At 40.1% G+C, this 24,972-nt stretch overlaps 1 protein-coding gene across 1 annotated transcript in view; it reads left to right on the plus strand.

Annotated features, from left to right (window-relative positions):
• The window catches only part of erbb4b (erb-b2 receptor tyrosine kinase 4b), a 101,942-nt gene extending 92,741 nt beyond the window's left edge, over positions 1-9,201 (plus strand). Inside the window, exons 22-28 of the mRNA XM_088383048.1 lie at positions 587-662; positions 807-953; positions 1,392-1,489; positions 2,108-2,278; positions 3,119-3,362; positions 3,513-3,641; positions 4,244-9,201. Coding sequence (XP_088239174.1) covers positions 587-662; positions 807-953; positions 1,392-1,489; positions 2,108-2,278; positions 3,119-3,362; positions 3,513-3,641; positions 4,244-4,914 — 1,536 coding nt within the window. The 3' untranslated portion in view covers positions 4,915-9,201. The remainder of the gene's footprint in view (positions 1-586; positions 663-806; positions 954-1,391; positions 1,490-2,107; positions 2,279-3,118; positions 3,363-3,512; positions 3,642-4,243) is intronic.
• The last annotated feature ends 15,771 nt before the right edge of the window (positions 9,202-24,972 follow it).

Consider the following 24,972-nt stretch of genomic DNA (forward strand, 5'->3'; position numbering starts at 1 on the left):
CGGCAGGCCCTCTGTTTAGATTGCAAGCCGCGATTTGAAGACGCTCACAGTCGCTAGGCGGAATGAGGAACAACGAGGTCATTAATGCAGCCAGAAGCACGGCCATGTAGGGCCTCGTCGCTAATCAGCAACAGCATGTCATTCGATTTGGAGTCTAACTGGCAGCGGGAAATGCATGTATAGCCGCTTGCGCTTATAAGTACCAAGAATCTTATTAAAGTACAATCCGTACTATGTTAATGCATTATTTTCATAAATATTCAAAAGCCATAGGCATCTCGGTCAATGTATATTATACATTGACATATATAATTGTTTTCAACCAGACTGATAACATGACAGTGATAACAATGATTTAAAATTAATGAGTAATTTTCTATGCAAACTTACCCAATAAAAAAAGTTTAATGTAGTCTATAGGCTTGGGACCGGCGGAATATATAAGCCTCATATCAGTCATGGAGTTCTCACTTCTTCAGTAACTGTGACATAATCAAATATTGTCATCGGTTGCCAATCAAGTTCATTGAAACGTGCCAATCCCTGGTGTGTGACTGAAGTAATGTATCACTGTTCTCCTTGACAGATGCCCATTAAATGGATGGCTCTGGAGTGTATTCATTACAGGAAGTTTACTCATCAGAGTGATGTTTGGAGTTATGGTAAGATTGATTCATTAGTTTTGGGACAACCAAGTCTATATTAAGATCTCTTGTATCCTCTAGTCAAGTAGCCTTGATTGTTGTCCGTTTCTTAATCCCGTTTTTTCTTTGAAATGTGTTTTTCTTATCCCTAATTGATTTCAGGGGTAACAATTTGGGAGCTGATGACCTTCGGAGGGAAGCCGTATGATGGAATTTCAACCAGAGATATTCCAGACCTACTGGAGAAAGGGGAACGTCTGCCACAGCCGCCTATCTGCACCATTGATGTCTATATGGTCTTAGTCAAATGTATGTCATCAAGATTTTGATCAGTGGTGTGGCCTTTCGTTCCTAAATATTATATATGTAATGTTTTCTATCTGGAAAATGCACCAGATAAAGTTTGTAAGGCGTGCAACTTCTGTCGCCCGAGCTGTCCGTAACCTCAGCACTAGCTCGTTGGCTTCATTGATTGTTCACCCTGCCCTGGCGTAAACCTTTGATTTCATGCCAGTGTCACCTCAGCTTGCAGGCTGCCAGTCACCTTGCTTTTTGGTGACACCTTGAACCAGCAGCCACCTGGCAAGCAAGCAGGCACACACTCAAAAGCTAGAAGAGGTCCTAGCTCACAACTAACTACGCTTATCTCCTTTTTCACCGCATATTCTTTCTCAACCATTAAATAAATCACACAAACAATCGACATCTTTGTTGTATTGAAACTTGACATTATCATCACGTCTCCAGGCTGGATGATTGATGCAGACAGCCGACCCAAGTTCAGAGAGCTGGCGGCAGAGTTCACCAGGATGGCCCGTGATCCGCAGAGATACCTCGTTATTCAAGTATGTAAGACTCTTGGAATGTGCCACTTTGGTCCCAAGGGATTCGCTGAACCTTAATGAAAAGAATTAAAATCTTCATCACTACAAATGAAGTCATGATATTCTCTCCATGTTAACTCAATTTAGAGAGGTTGGAGTAATCCCCATGCGCGTACCTGCATGAATATGTATGAATATAATCGAAAGTAAACTTGATATTGACCGTGTCCATCTGCCAACGACTTTATTATGCAAGTCAAACATTTACACGGATTTCAAATATTTACTATGTCAAGGAGGTTAATATGATTATTTGCTAAGGAAAGCTGTTTTAGACTTAAATACCATTTATATCTGCTGAAAACATGAACTGCCCTTAACACATTTATATTTCCAGCACCTTGGATTGTAGTCAAACTGCTGTCGTTTTTTTTAAGGATGAAATTATTAATCTGTATGCCAAATTGCATGCGCTCACTCCCTTTTGTCAATTTAACAACTGTCACACTTAATTGTGTTTGGTTCCCTTCGGATCAATGAAAAGGAAATTCCATCAGAGGCGATCACTGTTTGACAAAGTTAATTCAGCTCTGGCTCTTTATCTGAGACATTTTGACAGACATATGGTTTTGTTTTTAGGGCGATGACCGTATGAAGTTGCCAAGTCCAAACGATAGCAAGTTCTTTCAAAGCCTCCTGGATGAAGAAGAGCTGGAAGACCTGATGGATGCTGAGGAGTATGTGGTGCCACACTCCCTGAATATCCCACCTCTGACATATACTTCCCAAACACACATGGACCCCAGCAAGGTATTTTGAAATGATGAAAATGTGAAGCGGAAGTGATCTCGCCAGCATAGCAACAGACAGATTAGAGCACGGCATGAGCTCGCTAGTTCTATCTAATAGCTGCGGGCGTTCCACGAGTAGCGATGTGAGCGGAGGAAATAATCTTCCTTGTGTTTCACTCATCGCTTCGTATCGCACACTCGCAAAGCTGACTGCCTTATGTCTCATTTGAAAGGGTACTGTCGATTTGCCTCTGTCCATGAAGATGTTCTCGTGTTATACAGAAAAGTTACGGGTGTCTGAGGAGGATGAAAAATAAATTATGGCTGAAGCTGAGTAGGAATAGTGAAGGAAATGTGGACTGTAAAGCAATGGGATGAAATTCAAAGATCCTTGCTGTATAAGGGAACACAGATGTTAGGATTACGGGCTCTGGGCTACTTTTTATGCTTTTTAATTAGGAGGTGAGGATAAGCGAATCAGATAATGAATGAGTGGATTGTTTTTATATTGCTATTACATGCATTTTCTGCACTGGTGAAATGATGGCCTGTTTTTTAATCATTGGATAGAAATTAAAAAAAATAATCATTTGATTAATCGATTAATTGACAAAATAATCGACAGATTAACCGATTATTGTAATAATTGTTCCGAAAGGACAGATATGAATGCTGATCTTCCCAGCTCAAAATAGAAATAACACTAATAAGAAAACGCTGATTTCCGTTTTTGTGTGTGTGTGTGTATATTTTGTGATGTTGTCGTATTCTTTATATGTTCCGGCTTTTTTTTTTCATCATATATTTTCATCTAAAATTCCTGCCATTTTGCTCTATCCTTATTTCTTTCCAAAACCAGTTTTGCTGCCAGGATTCTAAATTTAGCAGGCAGGATACAATGGCCACCCTCCAAAGAGTGGTCTCTCTTCCGCCTGTCAGCGGCGCCTGTCTGATTTCCCCGGACCTGGCCTCGGGAGGGCAGACCGCTGGTGGATTTGTCCGTGCTAAACAGGACGATCCACGATGTAACGGCACTTTAAGGAAGCAAGCCTCCCCGAGATCAAGCGTCCTTGGTGCTGGATCAGCACTTTCTACAGGACAAGGTAAAAACCTGCTGAGAATGTTATTTTATGACGAGACGGGTCGGTATAATTCAAACCTCCATTTTAACACTGCGCTTCCATCATCTAGATTAAGATGACGGTATAAGTCGGTCATTATGTCTTTTTTTTTTTTTTTCTTTTATTCAATAGCTGGGCGGGAGGACTGCGGCGGACAGCGTTACAGTGCCGACCCAACTGGTCTGCTTGCAGAACGAGGTGCCAAGGGGGAGAAGGAACAGGATCCCTTTGCGAGTACCATGAGAGAGAAAAAGCATTCAGGTTACTTTGACAGTAATGAGCAGACACATTTCTGCGGAACTAAATATATGCAGTGAGGAGTCATCATCAAACGCTTTATTACATTGGTTTTAAATGATGTGGTGTGCCAGGAGACTTTAGCAAAGGATCAGCAGGTTGAGGTGGATAAACACGTTTGAAAAAAAGATGAAACCATTTCCATTTTTTGACAGCTAGCCACACTTTATCTACATTTTTTTCCTAGAGGGAGAGAACAAAACAATCCGGACAGCAGAAAGCTACTAAATAATTTACGTTCATGTCGTTTTTAATACAAACCTTTTTGCAGCATCACATCATCTAGTTACTCAAATGTGAGTGTCTACATATTGAATGAGGTTTCTTTTTGGTTACCTTAATTAGCTATTAGCTAGCTTCTTTTTTATATAAAGAAATACAGGGTGAGTACATCTTATACATGATTAAAGGAAACAGAGAAGGTCGATGTTTTTATTGGTTTAGAATTTTCAGTAGGAACTCTAGGCTGTTTGTAAACTACCAAAACATCAGGACCTCACATAATTTTGACTTCTGCGGGTTTATAAAAAAAAAAAAACTAATATAAATCCTCTTCCTGTTTGCAGAGTACATCAACCCTGTCGAGGAGAACCCTTTCATAACACGTCGCAGAAATGGAGATGCCAACGCGGTCGTTGATGGCGGAGGCTGCCACACTCTGCACATGGCCATGGCCGCTTCTGCCGCCGGCACATCCGGCAGCCACAGGAACGATGAATACATCAACGAGCCACTTTACCTGAATACCTTTCTTAACCCCGGGGACAAGAACGGATTAGCTACCACCGTATCTTTTGCTATCCCAGGGACCTCCGCTGCCCAGACAGTATCACAGACAGTCAACAAATCAACATCAAGCCACGCAGTCCCCTCCTCTGGATACGTCCTAGCCCCTGGCCACCTCCCCCACCCTGCGTATCCGTCACACACGCTCCATCCAGGGCATACGGGACATGCCGTGCACTCAGGCATTACCGGCGGCACCATCATGTTGGATAAGAAAAGCAAGAAAGCTTCTTTTGACAATCCTGAATACTGGCAGCACAGTCTCCCTCCCAAAGGCTCTCTGCACAACCCCGAGTACCTGCAGGACTGCAGCACACGCTTCTTCTACAGGCAGAATGGACGCATCCGCCCCGCCCTTGCTGAAAACCAGGAATACTTGTCCGAGGCGGCTATGAAAGCCGGCAATGTGTTACCGCCCCCGCCCTACAGACAGAGGAACACTGTGGTGTAGTCGCCCACCTGTAGCACGCCGAAAGCGGGAGTACGAGCCTTGAGCGACCCTCACAGTAGCAAACATTCTCCAACTGGGTTCTTCTTGTACCCGGTGCAAACGCCTCTGTGATTTCATCCCGACTCAAAGACTCAGCATGTACCGACAGTGCTACATTAGCAGTATTACGAAACGTTCTTTTCTTTTACACAGCCCTAATGTTCTGATTTCGTTTTATTTTTTAACGCAACAGTACTGAGTTTAGTATGTCCAGAGAGACAAAAGTAATCCATCACTAAAATTACTGATGAAGGTGGAAACGATCCAAAAATCCAAAGAGAGGATAATTGCCATGACTCATTCATTAAACTGTTACTTTCCTAATCATACGCTAATAATCCCAGTCGCCTTTTGCGAATACTTCCCACGGAGTTGAACTTGCTGATGGCAGCAAGCGCACATTGGCATTGCTTGCGAGTAGCCTGTGAAAATGATGCAAGGCCGCAGAGTTGTCGTGACCTCCCAGCAAAAAGCTGCAGTCATGCTAAAGCCCAGATGCTGCAAACCCACACACTTCTTTTGCATTTGTTTGCACCAGTAATGGAATTCAAATATTTATCACATGCAGTATTGTTCTGGTCACATGCCGCCAGCCTCGACACGCCAAACATGAATTCATAACTAAATGTCTTCACGTTTCAGATAAACCCATTGCCACCTTAAATGTATTCTTGGAGAGAACCTCCATTAACTGTCAGACGGATGTACATACGTGTTCTTATACCATGACGCAGGTGCTGTGCGCAGAAAGGGTCGACACTGAATAAATGTCAGTGCAATTTTATGTATCTTTAGCTTAACGTCTGGCGGAAAGCATTGAAAGGATTACGGGTTTGACTCAAGTAACCTTATCTACTTTTCCTTATTGTTCTCTTGCCACTCAGCCATGAAGATTGGTAATAGAAAATAAAAGAGCACCTAGTATAAATAAATTATATATCTGTCAAAATAGTTTTATCCAGCTAGCGTTCCATCAATCACAGTCTCGGTTCAATTCTGTTGTTCCATATTAAATTCACAAGCTAAGTGCTTTGGTTTTGGGAAAGATCCTTTCTGTACGCAGCATGACTAAACCAATGTGGACCAATCACGGTCTATAAAGGTAAATATTCTTCTGGATGGACATAAATTCTCACAGACAAACCCCCAAATGTTTTCTTCTATTTTCCTAGTTCCAAAGAAAGAGCAAGTCCATAATTTGTATGCTAAGTTGTTCATGTGGTTATATAAGTCAATTTTAGGCATCAGGTGTTATTGGCACTCGCGTATGTAAGTATCAGTTGTTGAGAGTCAGCATAAGGCTCCATAATGGATCTCAATGAGGGGGAAAAAAGGTTAGTCTTATGGATTTAAAAAAAAAAAAAAAAAAAACAATTGGGGCTCTCCTGCAACCAAGTGGCTTTTAGCTTTTTTCGAATCCTACTTTATCCACTTTCCTTGTGGTTCCCTGGAAGAAATTGTACTTCCCAACATGTCATCCATTGCGCCCATTCAGAAACCCTCAACGACAGGCAATAGGTTGAAATCTCACAGTCAGTATGAGACTTGTGTATTAGCATCCGAGAAACGATGCATCGGTGTTGTGAAAGCAGTGCAATGCAAATGTCATTCTTCTCTTGCTTACCTTTCAGGAGAAAGATATACTCGGTTTTATGATGATGATGACATTGTTTAATGTGAAATTTGGCTGTTACATCCGTGTTTTTATAGCCGAACACCCTTTTAGTTCTGCTCATCTACTAATTCAGATTTACGGTCATATTTATTAGAGAGGAAGGAGAATATGTATAGATATCCGGAGGAGGGAATAAAATGTTTTTGTTTCCAATTCCAAGGATATAGCAGGCAATAAAAATGATCATCGTGGTTATATTTGTATTAAACAAGTCAACTGTTGAAGAAGCCATTTTTTTTTTTTTTGTAATTCAAATTTAATTAGCTTTCAGACGTGTAAAGGCTTGAGGCCTCCATTCCTTATAAGCATCCTAAAAGAAACTGGAAGGAAGATCTTTTGCAAACAGAGGTTTTATTATTATTATTATTATTATTATTATTATTATTATTATTATTATTTGATTGTATACAAACAATTTGCTTACCTCGACTGGTTCCCGATTCAGCGTCTCGGTGATTTCACTTGAAAGAGTACTTCGAGTAAATAGTACTTAACTTCAAATTGATTGGTCTCAACTCTTTGTCTGTATCTACTCACTAACATAATGGGATCTTTTTTTAGGTTCTGGAGAGGCTGTGATTCTTATTTAAAAATTGATAAGATGTTGAGTTGATTCTATATTCATCATGTCTGCAATGACAGAAATGGTCTACATGGAAAAACTAGAAATGTGCATAATTCTTCTATGAGAAGGTCACTCGAAATCACTTAAGAATCGTTGCTGCCAGTGCACCATAATACTGAATCTGTCCTTTTTTTTTTTTTTTTTTTTTTTTTTTTACAAGAACAATCTGTGTCTGTAAATAAAATGTATCCAAAGTGTGTGCCAGCCGCACATGATTTCTAACGTCGGCATTCATACACTGCCGTCACAAAAGTCACATTTGACCAAGCACAGTTTTACAATGTAATTATATTATAGTGCGACTGTAAATTCATGGATATTTTTGTTACAACCTAATCACAAATATTTTAAGGTCATTTGCCGATCATTGCTTACTGTTAAATTCAAAATACATTGACAGAACTTGAGTAGGTTACAGCTCTGAAATTTCTTTTCCGAGTTGAAGATTTTGTCGATATTTCTCTTTGTATTGTTGCATTTGTGTGATTGTTTTTTTTTTTTTTGCAGGGCTAAATTTCTGTAAATAGCTTTAGAATCTACATATATATACAGTATATATATATTACGTAAGCGTAATTTGAGAAATTTCAAAAATGCTTGCAGGGTCTCTTTGTTAGCCCGTCATCTCCCTGTGATTGTGGGATTGTACTTTCAGCACAAATTGGTGAACTGTGACCTCCGCTATTGCTCACTTTTGTTGCAGTTTCTATATTATTATCATTATTATCATGTGTGTGGTATACTCACATATTCTCCATAATTCACTCAATGGTATTTATCGACATTTTGTATTGTTTTAAGATGCCCTCGCAATACTAACAGATATTCAATATACGTTTTTCTCAACAATTGCAATCCACGCTCTGATTATTTGAGGTTGGATTTCCTTGGGTAGTTTAATATCACTTTGCAATGTTTGTTTTCAGGGGTGAGTACACACATGAGTGCAATGCGGATTTCTGTAGCAATATAATATCACGACCCAGAGGGACATTGAATGATCCTCTCAAAAAGGGAAGCGTCATTTTGTTGAAATTTGGTCTTTTAGAATAATCTCTTGAAAACTACTGTTTGTGCTTCACCAATAATTGCAGTTATATACTGTATTCACTCTATATGTGGTGTGAAAAATATTTCAAATAATTTCTTGACATGAGGATTTTTCTGACATCTTCATATGATCTTGCATGGTATTTTGTACATTAGTCACAAGTGAGAAGACGCCGAATGAATGGTGCGGTATAGATTGGGGCACCAAGGTTTACTGGGCACGTCTTTCATTTCAGAGTTGCATAATTAGTTATAAATTTACAGTTTCAACTATCAGGAGGGTTAGGGTTATTTCTCAACCGCTTTGTGGATGCACAATTTTCCAATCAGAATGAAGCACAACTTGTGTTGTAAATAGAAACTGTGTATGAAGTGCTTTTACAATACACTGTAAACTAATGACTACTGAGATTATGTTTAAATGTTAGAGTCCATTGGGGGTTATACATTTTGGTTCAATTAAATGTCTCCGCCTGATAAGGTAGGTTTACTACAGTTTTTTTTATTACTTTTTTTGAAATATATAAATATTTGCACAAGTTATTTTGGCAGCAAACCCAGCCTAATGTAAGATAATATGTCTATTTGCAGTTCATTAAAGTTCACAGTCATTTTCATGTACACTTTTCACGGAATATATATATAGATATATATATCTATATATATATATACGTATATAAATATATATGTGTATATACATATATATATAATACACACACTGTATTACGATGACCAGGAACTACTTTATAGGCAGAAATAGTTTCTTTTTACTGGTTCATTGGTAAATTTCTGTCGAAACAACATTTAAAAATGTTTCCGTGTTTTCCTGTTTTGTTACATGAATCTGTCAAAACTATATTTTTAATTCAATATAAATAAAGATCAGTCAACATTTAAAGACGGACTATGCCGATGTCATTTATTGCTGGCATTTTTGAAAGTGACCCTTCGGATTGTCTACTGGGGCCAGCATGGATTTGTAATACAATTTTACAGGAATTGCCAAATTGGCCACCAAGAAAGACATATTGTAAGACTAAACCCTGCATAAAGGCAATATTTTGTTTTTACGGTCTGATTCCTGCTCAAGCATGAAGACATTATCAGCCGCATGACGGGTATTCACGGAATTATCATCACAAATCCAATAAGAAGCTTTAGCCCCTGTCAAATAACTCCCCTAAAGAAGGTAATAGAGTGAGATCAAAACAAGCAGCTCCTGCCATTTCTCTTAACTTTTACACATCAACACAAAGCGGATAGATTTTCATCAAATGTGAAGAATGATCGGTATTGTTGAATGCAAATGATTCCAAGGGTCTTTGGGCAAATTGATTGACTGACGCGCGTCTACGCAAAAAGCCTTTCACAGCACTTTGACAGTTCATCAATCTTTGCCGAAACGCCTTTTCAGCTCTGTAAACTCATTTTGATTTCAATAATAAGTGTTATTGGAAAGAGCGTGTCCTTCGTTGTCACAGCAACAAACCTGGCCAATGTTCAGTGGGTGCACCATGTATGTGTCCAACAGCATTTCAGATGATCATATTCAACAGTTTGCATATATACCAATAGAATTTACTTTTTTGCCTTTATCACTTTTTCTCAGCCTGCTTGCGGCGCGGGTGCAGCCTGCGTCGAAATCCCAGCATGTTGGCAGCCTGTGATTGAACGGACGGTACAAAGCCTGCTAAGCAGTGCCACGATCCCCCTTGAGACTTTTTATTATGAAACACTATATTGGATTTTTTTTTTCATGGCTGTCTGTCTGTGAAGCCAACAGCCGCTTTAGGAATACACAAGGTATTGCAAAATTTGATGAATTACTATCTCTGCTTTCTGTTTATAGATTGAAATATGGGTGATTTTGAATTTTGCTTTGGAAAAGTGAACCTGAAGTGAACCTGAAACTATATTTGGAAATTCAACTCCAAATACTATCATATTCCTTTCTCATAATTCAAATTCACGTCTCACATTTTGATTTACTGCAACCAACATCTGGATAATTAAGGCAGCACAATCAATTTAAATTAAATGTGACACTTCTTAGATCCAACACCATCCAACAAATAAAGTTTTCTCTGAATAGTCGGTTTGAATTCAACATTGTTCAACCTTTGGTTCAGTTTTCACTGGGCAGTCCGGCATTTATCTAAAACATCTTCCTTGTGTACGCGTGCAACATATTTACTACATCAGTGCGACACACACCAAAAAGCACGTAATGCCTCCAAACTTATAGACTGCATTCAATGACCATAACAAAAATTTAATAATTTCCATTTAAGAGCGATATGAGCATTACAATTAGTCAAAGCCACGACATTAAAAAAATATAAATTCCTCATGTCTATTGAGTTAATGGCAAGGAATGAAGTGACTTCCTCTTCTAGAAAATACCACTGCGGGCACAGTGATAAATGATACCAATTGTGGGCAATGTTGAATTTTAATTAAGCAGCAGTCTTAAGTGAGGAGGCGTCATTGTTCACATCAACTCTCCATTGCAATTACGCGGCACTATTCATGTGCAACATAATGACTTGAAGACACTTCTTTGTTGGTTTACAGCAGGAGCATAATTGTGTCCTTTCACATAGTCAGGGGGGGAAAAAAAAGGCACATCATAATGTTCTATTTGGACTCTGTTGTAGTAAGTTAGAAGTTCCGTTTTTATCCCGCCAACGCCTTTTCAGAGACGACAGTTTGACACGCAGCAGTAAGAAAAGTGCTAATAAAGACTTTAGAGTATTCAAAGGCTTTGTTTTTTTTCACAGTTGATAGACATTATGACTCTCAAATGTTCACTCCAAAAAAAAAAAAAAAGAACCTGTATTTGGGTTAGCCAGCAGCCAGCAGAAGATACGCAGTTTTAGATCTTGATTCCGTGTGGATCGTATTTATTAATGATCTTCTCACACATTCTAGGTCATGGTTGGATTTAAGTTGAAACGTTTACAGGTTGCAGATATTTTGACCTTATGGCTGTGGCTACATAAAAAGCTCTTTGAAAAGCTGTAAAAATATCCAACGCCACATCAACACCACTGCAGAAGCAGAATAAAACATTTGCAGTGGAGGAAGAGGCTAGATATTGTTGGTTGAATTACCTTTGCTTCGACAAGCTCGGAAAATGATTGACACCTCATTAGTCATGCCTTCTGGTTCTCATTGATAGTTTTTCCTCGGGCGTAGTGATTTCCCCCATATCAAAAAAGAGACAGAGGCAGTTTTTATTTCCTCATGCATTACTATTAGGACATACTGGCTGTTTGAACAAATATGGCAAGCTACTTATTTAAGGATGTAAAAAGTTCATAACGTCTGAAAGAAATTTGCATTTGCCAAGAATCAACCCCGGATTGGGTTTGGAGGTTGAACAGCTGGTTTTCCTCATGCGTGTATTCTCTGTGGGTTGTGACTTCGCTATGTGTCCTTTACCTGTCTGTTTCAGCTGATGCATCATTTTTAAAGTTGTAAGTAAGCACGTTTAAAAAAAAAAAAAAAAAAACGCTCACTTTGCACTCACATTCCACTCAGGGAAGTTGCCCTCATTGGCGCAAAGCAATTACAAATCCAATGCACACACACACCAAACACATCTCACACACACAAAGCCATCTTCAGGCATACAGAGACAGACAAATTACCTCCCTGTCAGATTAAATCAGACTTGACATCCCTTAATTAATTTCAGTGTATATTAGCATTTCATTGTGTCTTTCCCCTCATTTTGTTGTGTTTCGGCTCTCCTTCCCAGTCGGGTCTCGGGGAAAGCCTCCATTTGAAAAACCATGCAGTCACTTGGCTTCTATATCACAGGTTTGGTTTTTTTTGTCTAATTGTTATGACTACATGGAAGTCGCATGCCTGCACTGTTGGTATTACTCAATTTCATTGACATTTTACTGAATTGTCTATCAGTCAAATATGTCATGGTTGCTCAGACATAAAACAAACCTGCTAACCCTACTTTGAAACTCAAACCCTTGTTTGAAGATGATGATGAGTGTTGATGATGCATCAACCTTCTGTATCCTGCCTGTCAGGAAGCTATAGTTCCACTGGCAGATGGCTGGAGACACGCTGAGCAGGAGAAGGAGAGGACTTCAGGGATGATGGTGTTGAACACAAAGCTCAAATCCAAAAATGGAGCCTTGCGTGGTCGAGGTATGTTGACTGCGCCGTCCACCGACCTGTTTTCTGTCTGGAGCAGTTCTTCTTCTCAGTACAAGATGTACTAATGACCATAGATGTCGTTCAGTCCCTATATTGCAGGTTTCACATCTCGCTTTGTCCCTTCCCCGCTTCTCTTGCTCCACACTGAATTGCTCTTCACTAATCCCTTACTATTCATACAAAGGCACGATCAGACACTCGGCGAGCCACTCAACATCACCCCGAGAAGATTCTGTCTGATATCTCCCGTGCAGATTAAACTTGGAATGCAGCACCATAAACAAGTGCCTGATCAGAGTCCCATGTCACGGATTATGTACTTCAGAAACACTGGAATTGACACAGGTAAAGCTGCAAAAAGTCAGGGAAGCTTCTTCTTTATTGGTTTTCAGCTCAGTTGTGGGCCCAACAGTGTGGCGAGCTTTATCTCAGCGGATTTAAAGAGGAGCAACACCCAAAGTTGAAAAAGTGTGCAACTTAAGTGTTGTTCCACTTAAGTGAAAAGAAAAACAAGCAATTGAGACTGAACACAAGAAATTTCACATTTTGATCGTGGTTAGAAAAAAAACAAAAAAAAGATAGTCTTGATCCTTTTCCTTTGGAAGTATTGCCACAAAATAAAAACAAACAGCTCACACTTAGTCATATGGCCACTTTCTTCCAAGGTTTGGCTCAAGGAGTCCACAGCACAAGTTGCTAGGCAACATGAGTATAGTAATCTTTTGGTCTCGAGATCACAATGCAATCCAGGTCATCGTAAAAATAGACCTTTTTAATGCCATTGTACAATGTTTTAATGGCTGCACCTTCTTTATATTACAATTCATGTTGAAGTTTTTATTTCTTATTTTATTTTTATTTACTTATTTGAAGTCTTTCTTTTCATAATTATCATTTTAAAAGGTCACTGTGATTTACCAACTTCTTTTGGAAGAGCTCTTTATCAATATATAATTGATTTCTTTCTGCTTTCCAGCACACTTTGAAAGATTAGCAACAATGTTGCTTGTTAGCGTTAAAGCCAGAAAAAACACCTCAAATTGCTTGTCTGTCACGTACTCGCTAGCTAATGAGCTACCTAATTTAATTCATTATCTGTCATACAAGAGGTTGGCTTATGAGTCACTGTATGTTTAATGCAAAGCTGGTCTGAAAAAAAAGAAAAGCTCAGTATGCTCTGCTTATTCATCATGTTTTGTTCTCTTTTCAGCCATTCAGACTTGAAGTAATGAGCTGTACAATGACTTCTTGCTGTGATGTATTTGTAATTGCTTGTCCAGTTAATGCTGAGGTGCAGTACCAAATGCAACCATGACTTTTTTTGCGTTCATCTGTCAATTTTCAATACTTCAGTAAACTCATTATTATTATTCTGGTTGAGACCTTAATTTTGCCTGCAGAGCATTAAAAACCTAACGCAAGATGACATTGCCATTGCTTGCCCATAATACTTCCGTTCTTCTAATTTGTCCATCTCCGAATGGATCAACAAGTTGAATGAGAGTCGTTACTTCCTTTCTGACCACCTCTTAGAAGCGCAAGTACGCATTTATCCAATAGCTCCTGCGCCCTTTCACATCTTCGTGGTTCTATCGCTCTACGCAGGCACTCTGAGGAGTGTAAAAAGTCCATTAAGGTCTATCTTAATGAAGAAGGAGAGAACACAATGGCACCCCAAGAGAGGTGGATGATGATCAGGGATGCAGATGAGAAGTCCCGCTCAACCAATCGTTCCCCAGTGGACGACGTAACTTTGCACTTAGCAGAGGACATGGTGATGAATGGAAAGGCGTAGCTATCAAGTCCACAATCTCCCTATTAACTCAATTCCCAATGGAATTTCATTAATATACTCTGGCTTTGTATGTCTAGCACCTTTGACATGTCGTTTCTGGACTATGACAGCTGGTGTTCGTTCTCAAGCACAGATTTAGAAAGAAAGTTGGAGCTCCTTGAAGAAGGGCCTCCAAAGAAACAGTTTTCCTGACCTCTATTGAAGATGGAGGTTGTTTTCACTTATGACAGGCTCGTCAGTGAGATGAAAGAATAGCTCCATCAACCGTACTTAGCTTTGTAGTGAAATCTTGCGTGCCCAGCTTGTGTGGTTGACAATTAATTTTTATCTTCAAGAGTTCCTTGAAGTGTTTTTCAGAGTTTCTGAGAACATATTATTGATGGTGTCTGTCGTTTAATTCGTTTTTATTCACTTTGTTTCATATGTTTCCATGGAACGTACCACGAAATTTTAAGAATTGTGTTTTCTTTTTTTTTTTTGTCAAGAATAGAGAAGCTGAGGTGATGCTCATGACAGGGTAAAAATTACATCACCTTATGCTGTGGCTTTTGAGTGCATATATACATAAAAAAATAACATTCTTTATATGGCTCAGTGAGTTTTGGAATGGTTGGGCAGAACATTTTCGGATTGTTTGTGTCGCCTGTGTTCACGCGTGAACGAATGGCATCAATGAGTGAGACTCAAAGGTCAAAAGGTTTCAGGAGAGCAGAAGCTTAGGAGTGAGAGGTGGAGCTCATCTTTGACACCACCGTCAGCTTAGCCTTCCAAACCATTGTTGCGTTCATTCCCTGGATGGGATGCCAACTGACAGGAGAGGCAGTGCCAAGGCAGACGGGAAATCAGCAGGTGGTATGCTTGGAGTGTGGCGCAAGTATACAAGCAAGATTTGATGTCCACTCCCACTTCAGCCCAGCTTCCTCACCTTCTAATTCTCACCCACCTCTTCACAGCATGGACTGTTTCTTCCTATGGGATGGAGGACTCAATCTTTATGAACCACTTTTATCCGGCAAACTGTTTATTTTCACGTTCACTTGCAGCAAAATACTGTTGTCATTTAATACTTGACCTATTAAGAAATTTAAATTGTACTAGTAAAGTGTACTAATAAATCTACTCAGTATTAGTAACAAAAATGATTATAATCGCTCAAAAAAGAACTTGTTTCTGTAATTTTGGTATTTTAAAGACCCGTGAAGTGGATTCAAATACTTGCATTCACCGGCCACATAAAACCCCAATGTACAACCCACACCTTCTTCTGTTATTTATTAAAATAAACAAAAATAACAAAATAAATGCATAGAATATTAACATTACACGTTTTACATAAAAATATTTAATTTTACGATCGTGTTAATGACACAGTCTCTTTATTCTAAAAGCCAAGCTCACATCAGAAACCGACACTTACATAGACAGACAGTAGAGCGATTTCCATTGTCTCCCAAATATCACAGTGAACATGCATCTGTCTTTACGCATTTTTTCCAATTAAGAAAAAACATTTATTTCTGCACATCCACACATTCTCCCAAGTTAGTCTCACAGAAGATGAAAAGGCCTATGCAAGCAAAGCTCTCTTCTTCTTCGCGTTGTACATTTCTGGTAGTTGTTCATTCATGACAAAACCTATTCACGCTCTGACAGCCAATGTCCTTGCTGATGTATAGCGTCGTCTCCCGCGATGATCCCATGCAAGTCCCTCCAGCACCGTGGCCCCCGCTTACTCCTGATGTGCTCCTCAATATCGCTGGGGCTCTGCCAGGTTGTGACGTCTTGGTTTGGGGGTTTATTCATACACGCGACAGCTTTGATACATGACGGTGAAAATACGCTGATGGGTACGAGCGCCAAGAAATCAGTTGAAGATCACCCGCCCGAGAGCGATGGGCCCTACTGTGTGAATGTGAATGAGGGAGAGAAATGAATGCCATTGATTTCCCTTCCCCCCTCTATTTGTTTATTTCTATACATGTTATCCAGTTTGTCAGTCGGACCTGTTAAATGCAGGGTGAGGGCAACCGCAATTGAATGCGATTGACCTCTTAGTCTTCTCACTTCTCCGAGCTGTTTGTAGAACTGTCTGGCATGATAAAAGTCGAACCGCAAATCTGACTTTTTGCCCGTTTGAATTCATTAGCATATAAAACAGATAAACTTGCGTCAGTTCCATTTGGAGAATAGACTACTGCCCGTACTGCATAAATCTAGTTGTGACATTATCAGCACACCAGTATGAAACGTTTTATGAATGAGCGCAGAAGGGACGCTACGTATACGATTTGACACATAGCGCTGTCTGCTGAGTGTGTGGAAAAAAATTGGCTATAAAGGATTTTAATATATCTGCCACCTACTTTGCACTATGGAACTTTTTAAAAAATACAAAACAAAAAATGGCAGGTGACAAACTGCTTCATTGGTTCATTAATAAAAACAAATATATAAAAAAATATATATATAAAAAAAATCACCAATAGTCAACGCTTGCTGGAACGAAAATAATCACATATGAAAGTTTTTGTACATCTCACAGGAAAAAAAATTGGCAGGTTCTCCACTCTTTCACACACCCACTAACACAATTGCTTCAAATGGTTGGTAGAAATAGATTACACATTGTGTGGTCCCAAGTCTAAATGTGGGCACAATCAGCACCTAGGAAAGCACTAACCAGCATGTAAAAGTAGAAACATTATGTATTAACAAGCACAGTATGGTGCATTTAGCCAAAAGCAACATTTGTGTAATCAAGTGAAATCTCCATAAATTAACTTTAAAAGCCAAGACAATTTGCCTCGTTTTGCAAAACAATTTTTACAAACCCGCAAAAGTATTAATAAATAGTCATGAAAATTTATCACCTGTTCCTTACAAGGGATGGGTGGAATATGAAAAGAAAATACTGGAAAAGTCCAGAAATACACCAAAGTCTGGTTTGGTACCTGGGGGGGTCCAAACACATTTCAAGGGGTGGGAGGGGGCAGTGCATGTGCTAGTTACCCGGTGACTCGTCAAAAATGTCATCGGCCTTTGTCTTAAGCTTCTCGGGACTCTTACATGGATGGATGCTCTCAATTAATGTCATGCATACATTTGACCAGAATCCATGCTTTTAAAAGAAAAAAAATGTTTTACATACTTTGCGATTGTGAGTTCATCAGCATGTACAAAAATGTTCAGCATGGATGAATGTTCCTGTGCGTCGACCTCACGTGGTGTGCACTGCTCTCTGCCTTGCCCAATTAGCCATATTCGTATTTTCATACTGCATCCATTATAGGTTTGCACTAATGAACAGAGAAGAAAACTACTAAAGGAGACTTTTTTTTTTCTGTCTTATTTCGACTTTTTGGATTCACTTCCCACTTGAACACCAGCTTGTGCATGCAAATGAGTTTTGTGCATATTCTACAAGCTTGTGGGTGGGATGTGGGAGAAAGCCTGGTCCAAAAATCCCCTAAACAACTTCTTGAAGGATTTGAATCTTTTTGCCAGGGAGAAGTGGAAAGCTGTTTCTCTAACAAATCAACTCGAAAGCGCCTTAGTCAACTTGATATGACACCAGAATCGGAATGTATAAATAATCGAAATGTATTGCTGTGACAAAGTCATCTTTGGCATGGGGCTGTGAAATAAAATAAAATAAAATAAAATGTGTTTCCAACTTGTCAGGATACACAAAGACGGCCAGTGCTATCTAAAATTTGAGAGCATAATTTTCTTGCGGAGAGCTCAACCGAGCATATTGTCTCATCCTTTTTTTAGTAAGAGACATTTTCTACATGGCAGGATTTTCTGTCTGTCTGCTTTTTGCCCGTGTCTTACACATCCTTGATGTTCATTTTTTATACATGCCAACCTCTCCGGCAGCAACTCTTCTTTGTCAGATGCACCCATTAAGTTTGTGTTTACCAGTAAAAGTGATTGCGTCCGACTTTCAAGAAGAGCCACCCGACCACTCAATTGACATGAATAAGATATGGCATGTACATGTCTTGACTTCAGAAGTCACCGTGCTTTGAGTGGCAAATGAAGCCATGAATGATGTGAATGGAGTAAGCCGGTGTTCAGGAAGGCTATGATTTAAACGCTGAGCTGTAACCAAGAACCTCTGGAGCTTCCTTTCCATTTCAAGTTCAGAACACATTATCAACTGCTGAGTGGAAAATTGACGGTCCAAATTGAAACTTCTGTTCATCTGATATTTCTGATTGGTTCTGGATTATAACTGTCGATGTTTTTCTTTGAACAGCCGCCCGGTCTAGCTCATCGTTGAGTCCAGCTAATTAGAAACCATGTGGGTTTTATTTGGACTGTTAGCATGTCCAAGAACCTAGTTTACATGTGGGACTACATTAAAAACATTCCATTACGTCTGTTTACATCTGCCAGCAGCCCTGGACGAAGATCCCCAATTGGAAACAAGGTGTACGTTACGATAATGGATGCTTTTTTGTTTACTCTATTTGTTTGCCAGGTCATTTCTGGGTAATTGTCCTTGCTAATCATTTGCTGGCTGCTTTGCACAGGTGACTACTTTCGAGTATATGAGAATGAATATTGCACTGGCGGTAGAAATTGATGTTTAGACCAAATACAGATGCATTAGTACATGGAGACACGTTTTATGAAGGTAATTTGTTTTTACCCTTTGTTTTCAGATCCTGCGGCTCGGTGGCGCACTGGTTAGCACGTCGGCCTCACAGTTAGGAGGGTGCGGGTACGATTCCACCTCCGGCCCTCCCTGTGTGGAGTTTGCATGTTCTCCCCGGGCCCGCGTGGGTTTTCTCCGGGCACTCCGGTTTCCTCCCACATTCCAAAAACATGCTTGGTAGGCCGATTGAAGACTCCAAATTGTCCCTAGGTGTGAGTGTGAGTGTGAGTGCGATTGGTTGTCTGTCTCTGTGTGCCCTGCGATTGGCTGGCAACCAGTTCAGGGTGTCTACTGCCCGATGACGGCTGGGTTAGGCTCCAGCACGCCCGCGACCCCCGTGGGGACTAAGCGGTTCAGAAAATGGATGGATGGATGGATGTTTTCAGATCCAAAAAAAATCTTAAGATCTATAATATACTTTATGAGTACAAGAAAGATCTATAAGTGTCAAGAGCTCAAATGAGTTTTGCTCTTTTGTTATAATGCCAAGATATTATTTTACCTCTAGTTTAGTTCTAGTCTTGCGTCATCTACTTCAAGCGTCACAATGACCCCTACAAATGAGCTCACAAATCTGCATCAGCCAGATATCACAAAAGTACTTTACATCCACTAATGTACCCGTTTGTGAAATTGTGTTGAATGCACAGGAGTAGAGATAGAAAATGTGACTATCTTCATGATGTATGATTATGAAAATAATGGGCAGGATTATACTATATGATGATTACATCCAAGAAGAGGTATCCTTGACCATATTTCAATACTGATAGCATTTTGCTCTTCCATCACATTGGATATGTTGAAAAATGTGTGTGCTTCTTGCCAATTGAAGCAGGCAGTAAGTGAAATGAAGTAATGGGTTTAACAGAGTACAAGGAGACACGGAGAAGGTGTAAACGGTGAAAGACCAGCCTGGACGGATTTTTTTTTTTTACTATTTCATATCGACTCCTCTATGCAGCCAAAATTAGACGTGTGAATGAAAGAGAGTCCCCGTTCAGGATCATTTTGTAACTCTCGTCTTTAATTCTCATTATGCTCCCTATCACGGCCATCTTTTTCACTCAGAAATGACCCAAAAGACGTTTTTACCTCTCTGAAGCCGCACACATATTTCACATCTTGAAATTTTAATAAGGGCACATTGGAGAGAGAGAGGATGAGGTGGTTTGTGCTTTCTCGATTGTCAATTAAGTTAACATCTTTTCTGCATGGCTGTGTGAAGATGTACTGGAGATTATGCCAAAATGGCGACACGGGATGCACCCCGTGATTATTTTTAAAAGATATATATTCTTCTTATTATTATTCTTATATTCTTTTTCTTGCGTGGGACAAGTGGTGAGGGACAAACAAGCAATTCTTACAAAGCAATCAGAAGATAACTGGCACCCCAGAAAGAGGTCATTTTCTAATTAAAAATGCGTACTGTCCGTCAATTTACCAAAGAATTACCTTGGCCAAAGTTAATTTAGCTTATCTAAGCTTCGGAAACTGGTCTCATCACACCTTCCCAAATGCCAAAGCCAATTTTAGAAATTCTCTGAAAGCTTTTTATAATTATAATTGAAGTAGATGAATGATGAGTGATTGAATTTATTCTAATAGTGGAACTTCCAGGGTCAATAAAATTGACCTTAGACCGAAAACATATTCTTTCTTTTTTTTTTCTTTTCTAAAACTCACAAGGAATTCAGGTCTCACATTAAAACCTGAATGTTGAAGTGTCTCAGTCTGGATGGCAGCAAATATTTGAGAATCCAACATAAAATTGTCTTTATATTTTTTACTGCTACTCTGACCTTTCTGTCATAAAAATGGTTTGATGATTTACAATGTCAATCATTCCCTCTATTAGCAGTCAATCAGATATTACTGGTTTGGAAAAGAAAACATTTTTTTTACAGTTAATGCAAAAATTCCTACTGCTACAAAAGCCATTAAATTGCTTTTCAAGTACCATGCTGGTAACACCCTTCACAAAAATGTCAAGAGAACAAGACACTAGTTATGTTTCCTAATAGTGGATCAGTTCAAAGGGAGCAATTATACGAGAGCGACAAACCCTGGTGGGCTGTTAGGTGGAAGGCTGCTGGCGACAGGTTAAAATTTAAGAGCCAGGTTACAAGCGCTTTATTGCGGCCCAGCCGACTAATCAACCTGCACTAAATGCACCATAAAATCAGATCAAGGTTCCTCCCAGAGTGATGCCTGATGTTTTTATTAAAACCACAACAGTTAATGTTGCTGCCCTCTACCTTTGGGACCTCTGCTCTCGTTTAAGCAGCAATGTACTGTATGTGACTAGAAATCAATCCGGACAAAAATCCCACGAATTGTGAGATGAGCAAAATTCCAGATCTTGCTTTTGTGACTTATATATTAAGATGTAAAAGAGTTTTGATGACAACTGTACTGGCTACTTTTCGGAGCCTTTATCTAGTGCCATCTCAGCTCTTTTTTATGGCCAACCCAGTTAACAGGATGGAATGTCTTGCTGGATGAGTACACACTGATACGGCACATCATACACACACTGCACGAGTTTAGTCGGCTGTCACTTGGAAGTGTTGACAGCTCTGCGGAGAATAAAAGACAGAGACTGGAGCCTGATTGACAATTTTTATTCTGGCTCTTGTTATCCAGTAAAATTGGGTATTTTCTGATTAATTGTTTTCTCTGAAGTGCGACTCGCCTCCTTTGTTTTGCTTTCAATGCACGCTATTGTTTGCAAACGTCAAATGCCTCAAACCGGTTATGGAATTGTTTCGAAGAAGATGTTCAATTCAATTCTTTCTCTTTGTAAAGAGTCTTACCGGGCTGCGGAGGTTCAAAACCAATGGCGCAATTAAGTTGCATTACGGATGGCAGGATTTGTTGTATTTAAGCTGCCTGTTTGGGGAGAAAAGGAATGGCCGAGTTCCTTTTGAAGTAGAAAAAAAAAAGTAAATGGTCCTTAGACTTGTTTGGAGGAAATCAAATGACTTAATCACTCATTTATTGTTATAAAAAAAAAATACAAGGGCACAAACTGTACTGCAGGGTAATTGTAAGTCATTTTCAGACTAAAACTGAAAATTAATGATGCCCATCGCTAATAACTATTAATGATACTTCCACGCAATAATATAGATTTTAATGCAACAAACAGGAGCGGGGATTGCTTGCAGCAATGAGCCCCCCCCTCCCCCCTCCCCATTAAGCATTCATTGTGTTTAGTAAACATGACTGCAGGTAGTAGCTCATCACTGTCACAGCAGGATGACGCATCACAAGGATTGTTCATCTTTGGGAATTCATTTAATCAGCAGCAGCGGACACCCATAGCAGAATCAGGGAACAAAGGCTCATTGTTCTTGGAATCACTTATTTTTCCACCTAAATCATCCTACTATATGGTCAGGATTACACAAAAAAATCCCTGCCGATAAGCTGCAGTGTTTAAATGTAAATTGAACTGCAGTAGCTCCCCCCCCGGGTGGCTTAAGGAGACTCGAACGCTCGGGATGACGTAAACAAACTGGATGTATTATGAAATTCCTAAATAATTCACAGTAGATTAGAACAAACAACTATCTCCTAGAACTCACGGATATCAAACTCAAGGCCTAGATACGGCCCTCCACATCATTTTATGTGGCCCGCGAAGACAAATTGTCCCTCGAATTAATATGTCAACAAGTGGTATAGGAAATGGATGGATGGATGGATGGATGGATGGATGGATGGATGGATGGATGGATGGATGGATGGATGGATGGATGGATGGATGGATGGATGGATGGATGGATGGATGGATGGATGGATGGATGGATGGATGGATGGATATTAAAATTACAAAATGTTTTCACATTAGAAAGAGGGGGTTATGGTTTCAAGCTAGGGTTTAAAACTAGGATTAGCGTTTCAAACTAGGGTTTAAAACTAAGGTTAGGGTTTCAAATTTGGGTTGAGGTTTCAAATTAGGGTTTTAAACTAGGGTTAGGTTTCAAACTAGGGTTTAAAACTAGTGTTAGGGTTTCAAACTAGGGTTAGGGTTTCAAACTAGGGTTTAAAACTCGGGTTACAGTTTTAATAGCCCTCCAAAGGAAACTATGACTAAGATTTGGCCCATGACAAAAATGAGTTTGACACCCCTATGACCTAGGTCCTTAGAGGTGCAAGGGAATTACAACATAGCATTTTGTTAGTCTTCTAAAACTTTCCCTTGTCTCCAGAGTCTGGAATGACCTGCTTGACTGCTGCGAGCGGTCAAGTCCTCGCCGACGGACGAGGGAATCGCGGGTACACAAGGACCTTCACCATCACCCTCGGCAGCGACGGGCTCCAGTGAGCATTCCATTGAGCATCTGGCGATCCGTCATTAAAAAGTGCATGTGAAGTGCTACTATTTTGCATCGTCTGCTCTGACTCCCACACGGGGGACGGCGATTGAGCTTTATGATTAATCAACCACAAGCAGGCATCATTTGGTTACGCTCCCAACACTCGGAAACACAATCTGCCTGCTATTATGAACACTATCGACAAATAGGTCTGTGTGTGTGGGGGCGACTGTGTGTTTATTTGCATTTTTCATGCCACCTTGAGTGTGTATATATGCGTGTAGCGGCATCTGTTAATTTCTTACTCAGTGGCCTTGTGTGGCTGCATGTGTTTGTGCTTATGTTTAAATAAGTCACCTGCCTTGTAGGTGAGCAAAATGCACATATAATTGTACGTGTGAGGAAAGGCGAAGATGACATAGGGATGCTTCGTTGCGTTCACACGACAGCATGTGCGGCAGGGGTGCGGAAACGTCTTTTCTGGCAACATACATGTAACATGTGCGCCTGGTCGGCGGTTTGCGACACACCAATGGTGAGCCCACGTGCCAGTTAGAAGCACCAGACAGCGGCGCCCGGCCATAACATCTCCTGCCAATGCCTCAGGCCTCTTTCAGGGAAGAATAAACAGCCACGAGCAGGTAAGCATGAATGGCCAACAAAAATAAACATTTGTACTCATGTGTAAACATGGAGGGAATTTTTAATAGCTGTGTTATGCTAATGTGATGGAATGAACTGTATGCTGAAATGTTCAATTTGGCAAAAATTATGAAAATCTTTTCATGGCTAGATTGGCCATCTGGCAGACTGGTTAAATGCATAGTGGGCCGGCAATTTTCGGGGGCACTAATTATTATTTTCCTCCATTTTAACATAAGAAACCCTTTTAGCCTATCAATCCATTTACAAGATACAACCCGTAGTCAGACTGGTCAAAATGACAGATTTTTTTTGTGTGTGTGCTAGTCCAGCCCTGCTCTGGGTGAAAATACACAGATGGACGTGGTCCTTGGAAAAATCGTGCTTCTGTCCCTGCACCAAAATATTTAAACCCCCAGGGTCTTGTGTCATCTACTTGAAGCTTCACAATGACTCAACTGTACTATTGCACCGTGTGCCCGTCCTTGTCTGTGGTTCTCTTTTTGTGTTTTGGCGTGCACGTACGTGCACAGCTTCCTTGCCTCCGGTGGTGCATTGGGAGACGAGACTGTGTTTGGTTCCTCACACGTACTGTGTTCTAATTACCACTAACAGCCTTGAGCTGGCCTCGTCATTAGAGGGAATTATTCTCAATCCAATCACCTATTGGTTCCGCTATGCTGCCGAAGCCTACAATCTGTCCTCATCCAGTGGTTAAGATTGCTTGCGACGTCTGCTGCATTGCAACGAACCAATGGAGAGACAGCAAGGGGAGGAGGAAATGAGGAGAGAGTTTCTTCAAACAAGGCTAATTAAAATGTTGTGAGGAAACTTTTGGTATCTTGTCAGATGCTAGTTTCTTAATGACTATGTTCCGTGAAAGAACCTTACTCAGGTCCCGAATGTCTGCTTCATTGAGTGCAAAGAGGTGAAAGGTGTGGCGAGAAAATTTATGACTACTTCATCATAACGAGGCAACTCACACCGCCCTGAGCATCTGACAGTTCCTGGCCAGGACTAACATTGTGTGCTGCAGCAGTCTCCGTATTTCTATTTTTT

The sequence above is a fragment of the Syngnathus floridae genome, chromosome 8 (genome assembly GCF_059516105.1).
Source record: "Syngnathus floridae isolate MCC-2025c chromosome 8, RoL_Sflo_1.0, whole genome shotgun sequence".
Lineage (NCBI taxonomy): Eukaryota > Metazoa > Chordata > Actinopteri > Syngnathiformes > Syngnathidae > Syngnathus > Syngnathus floridae.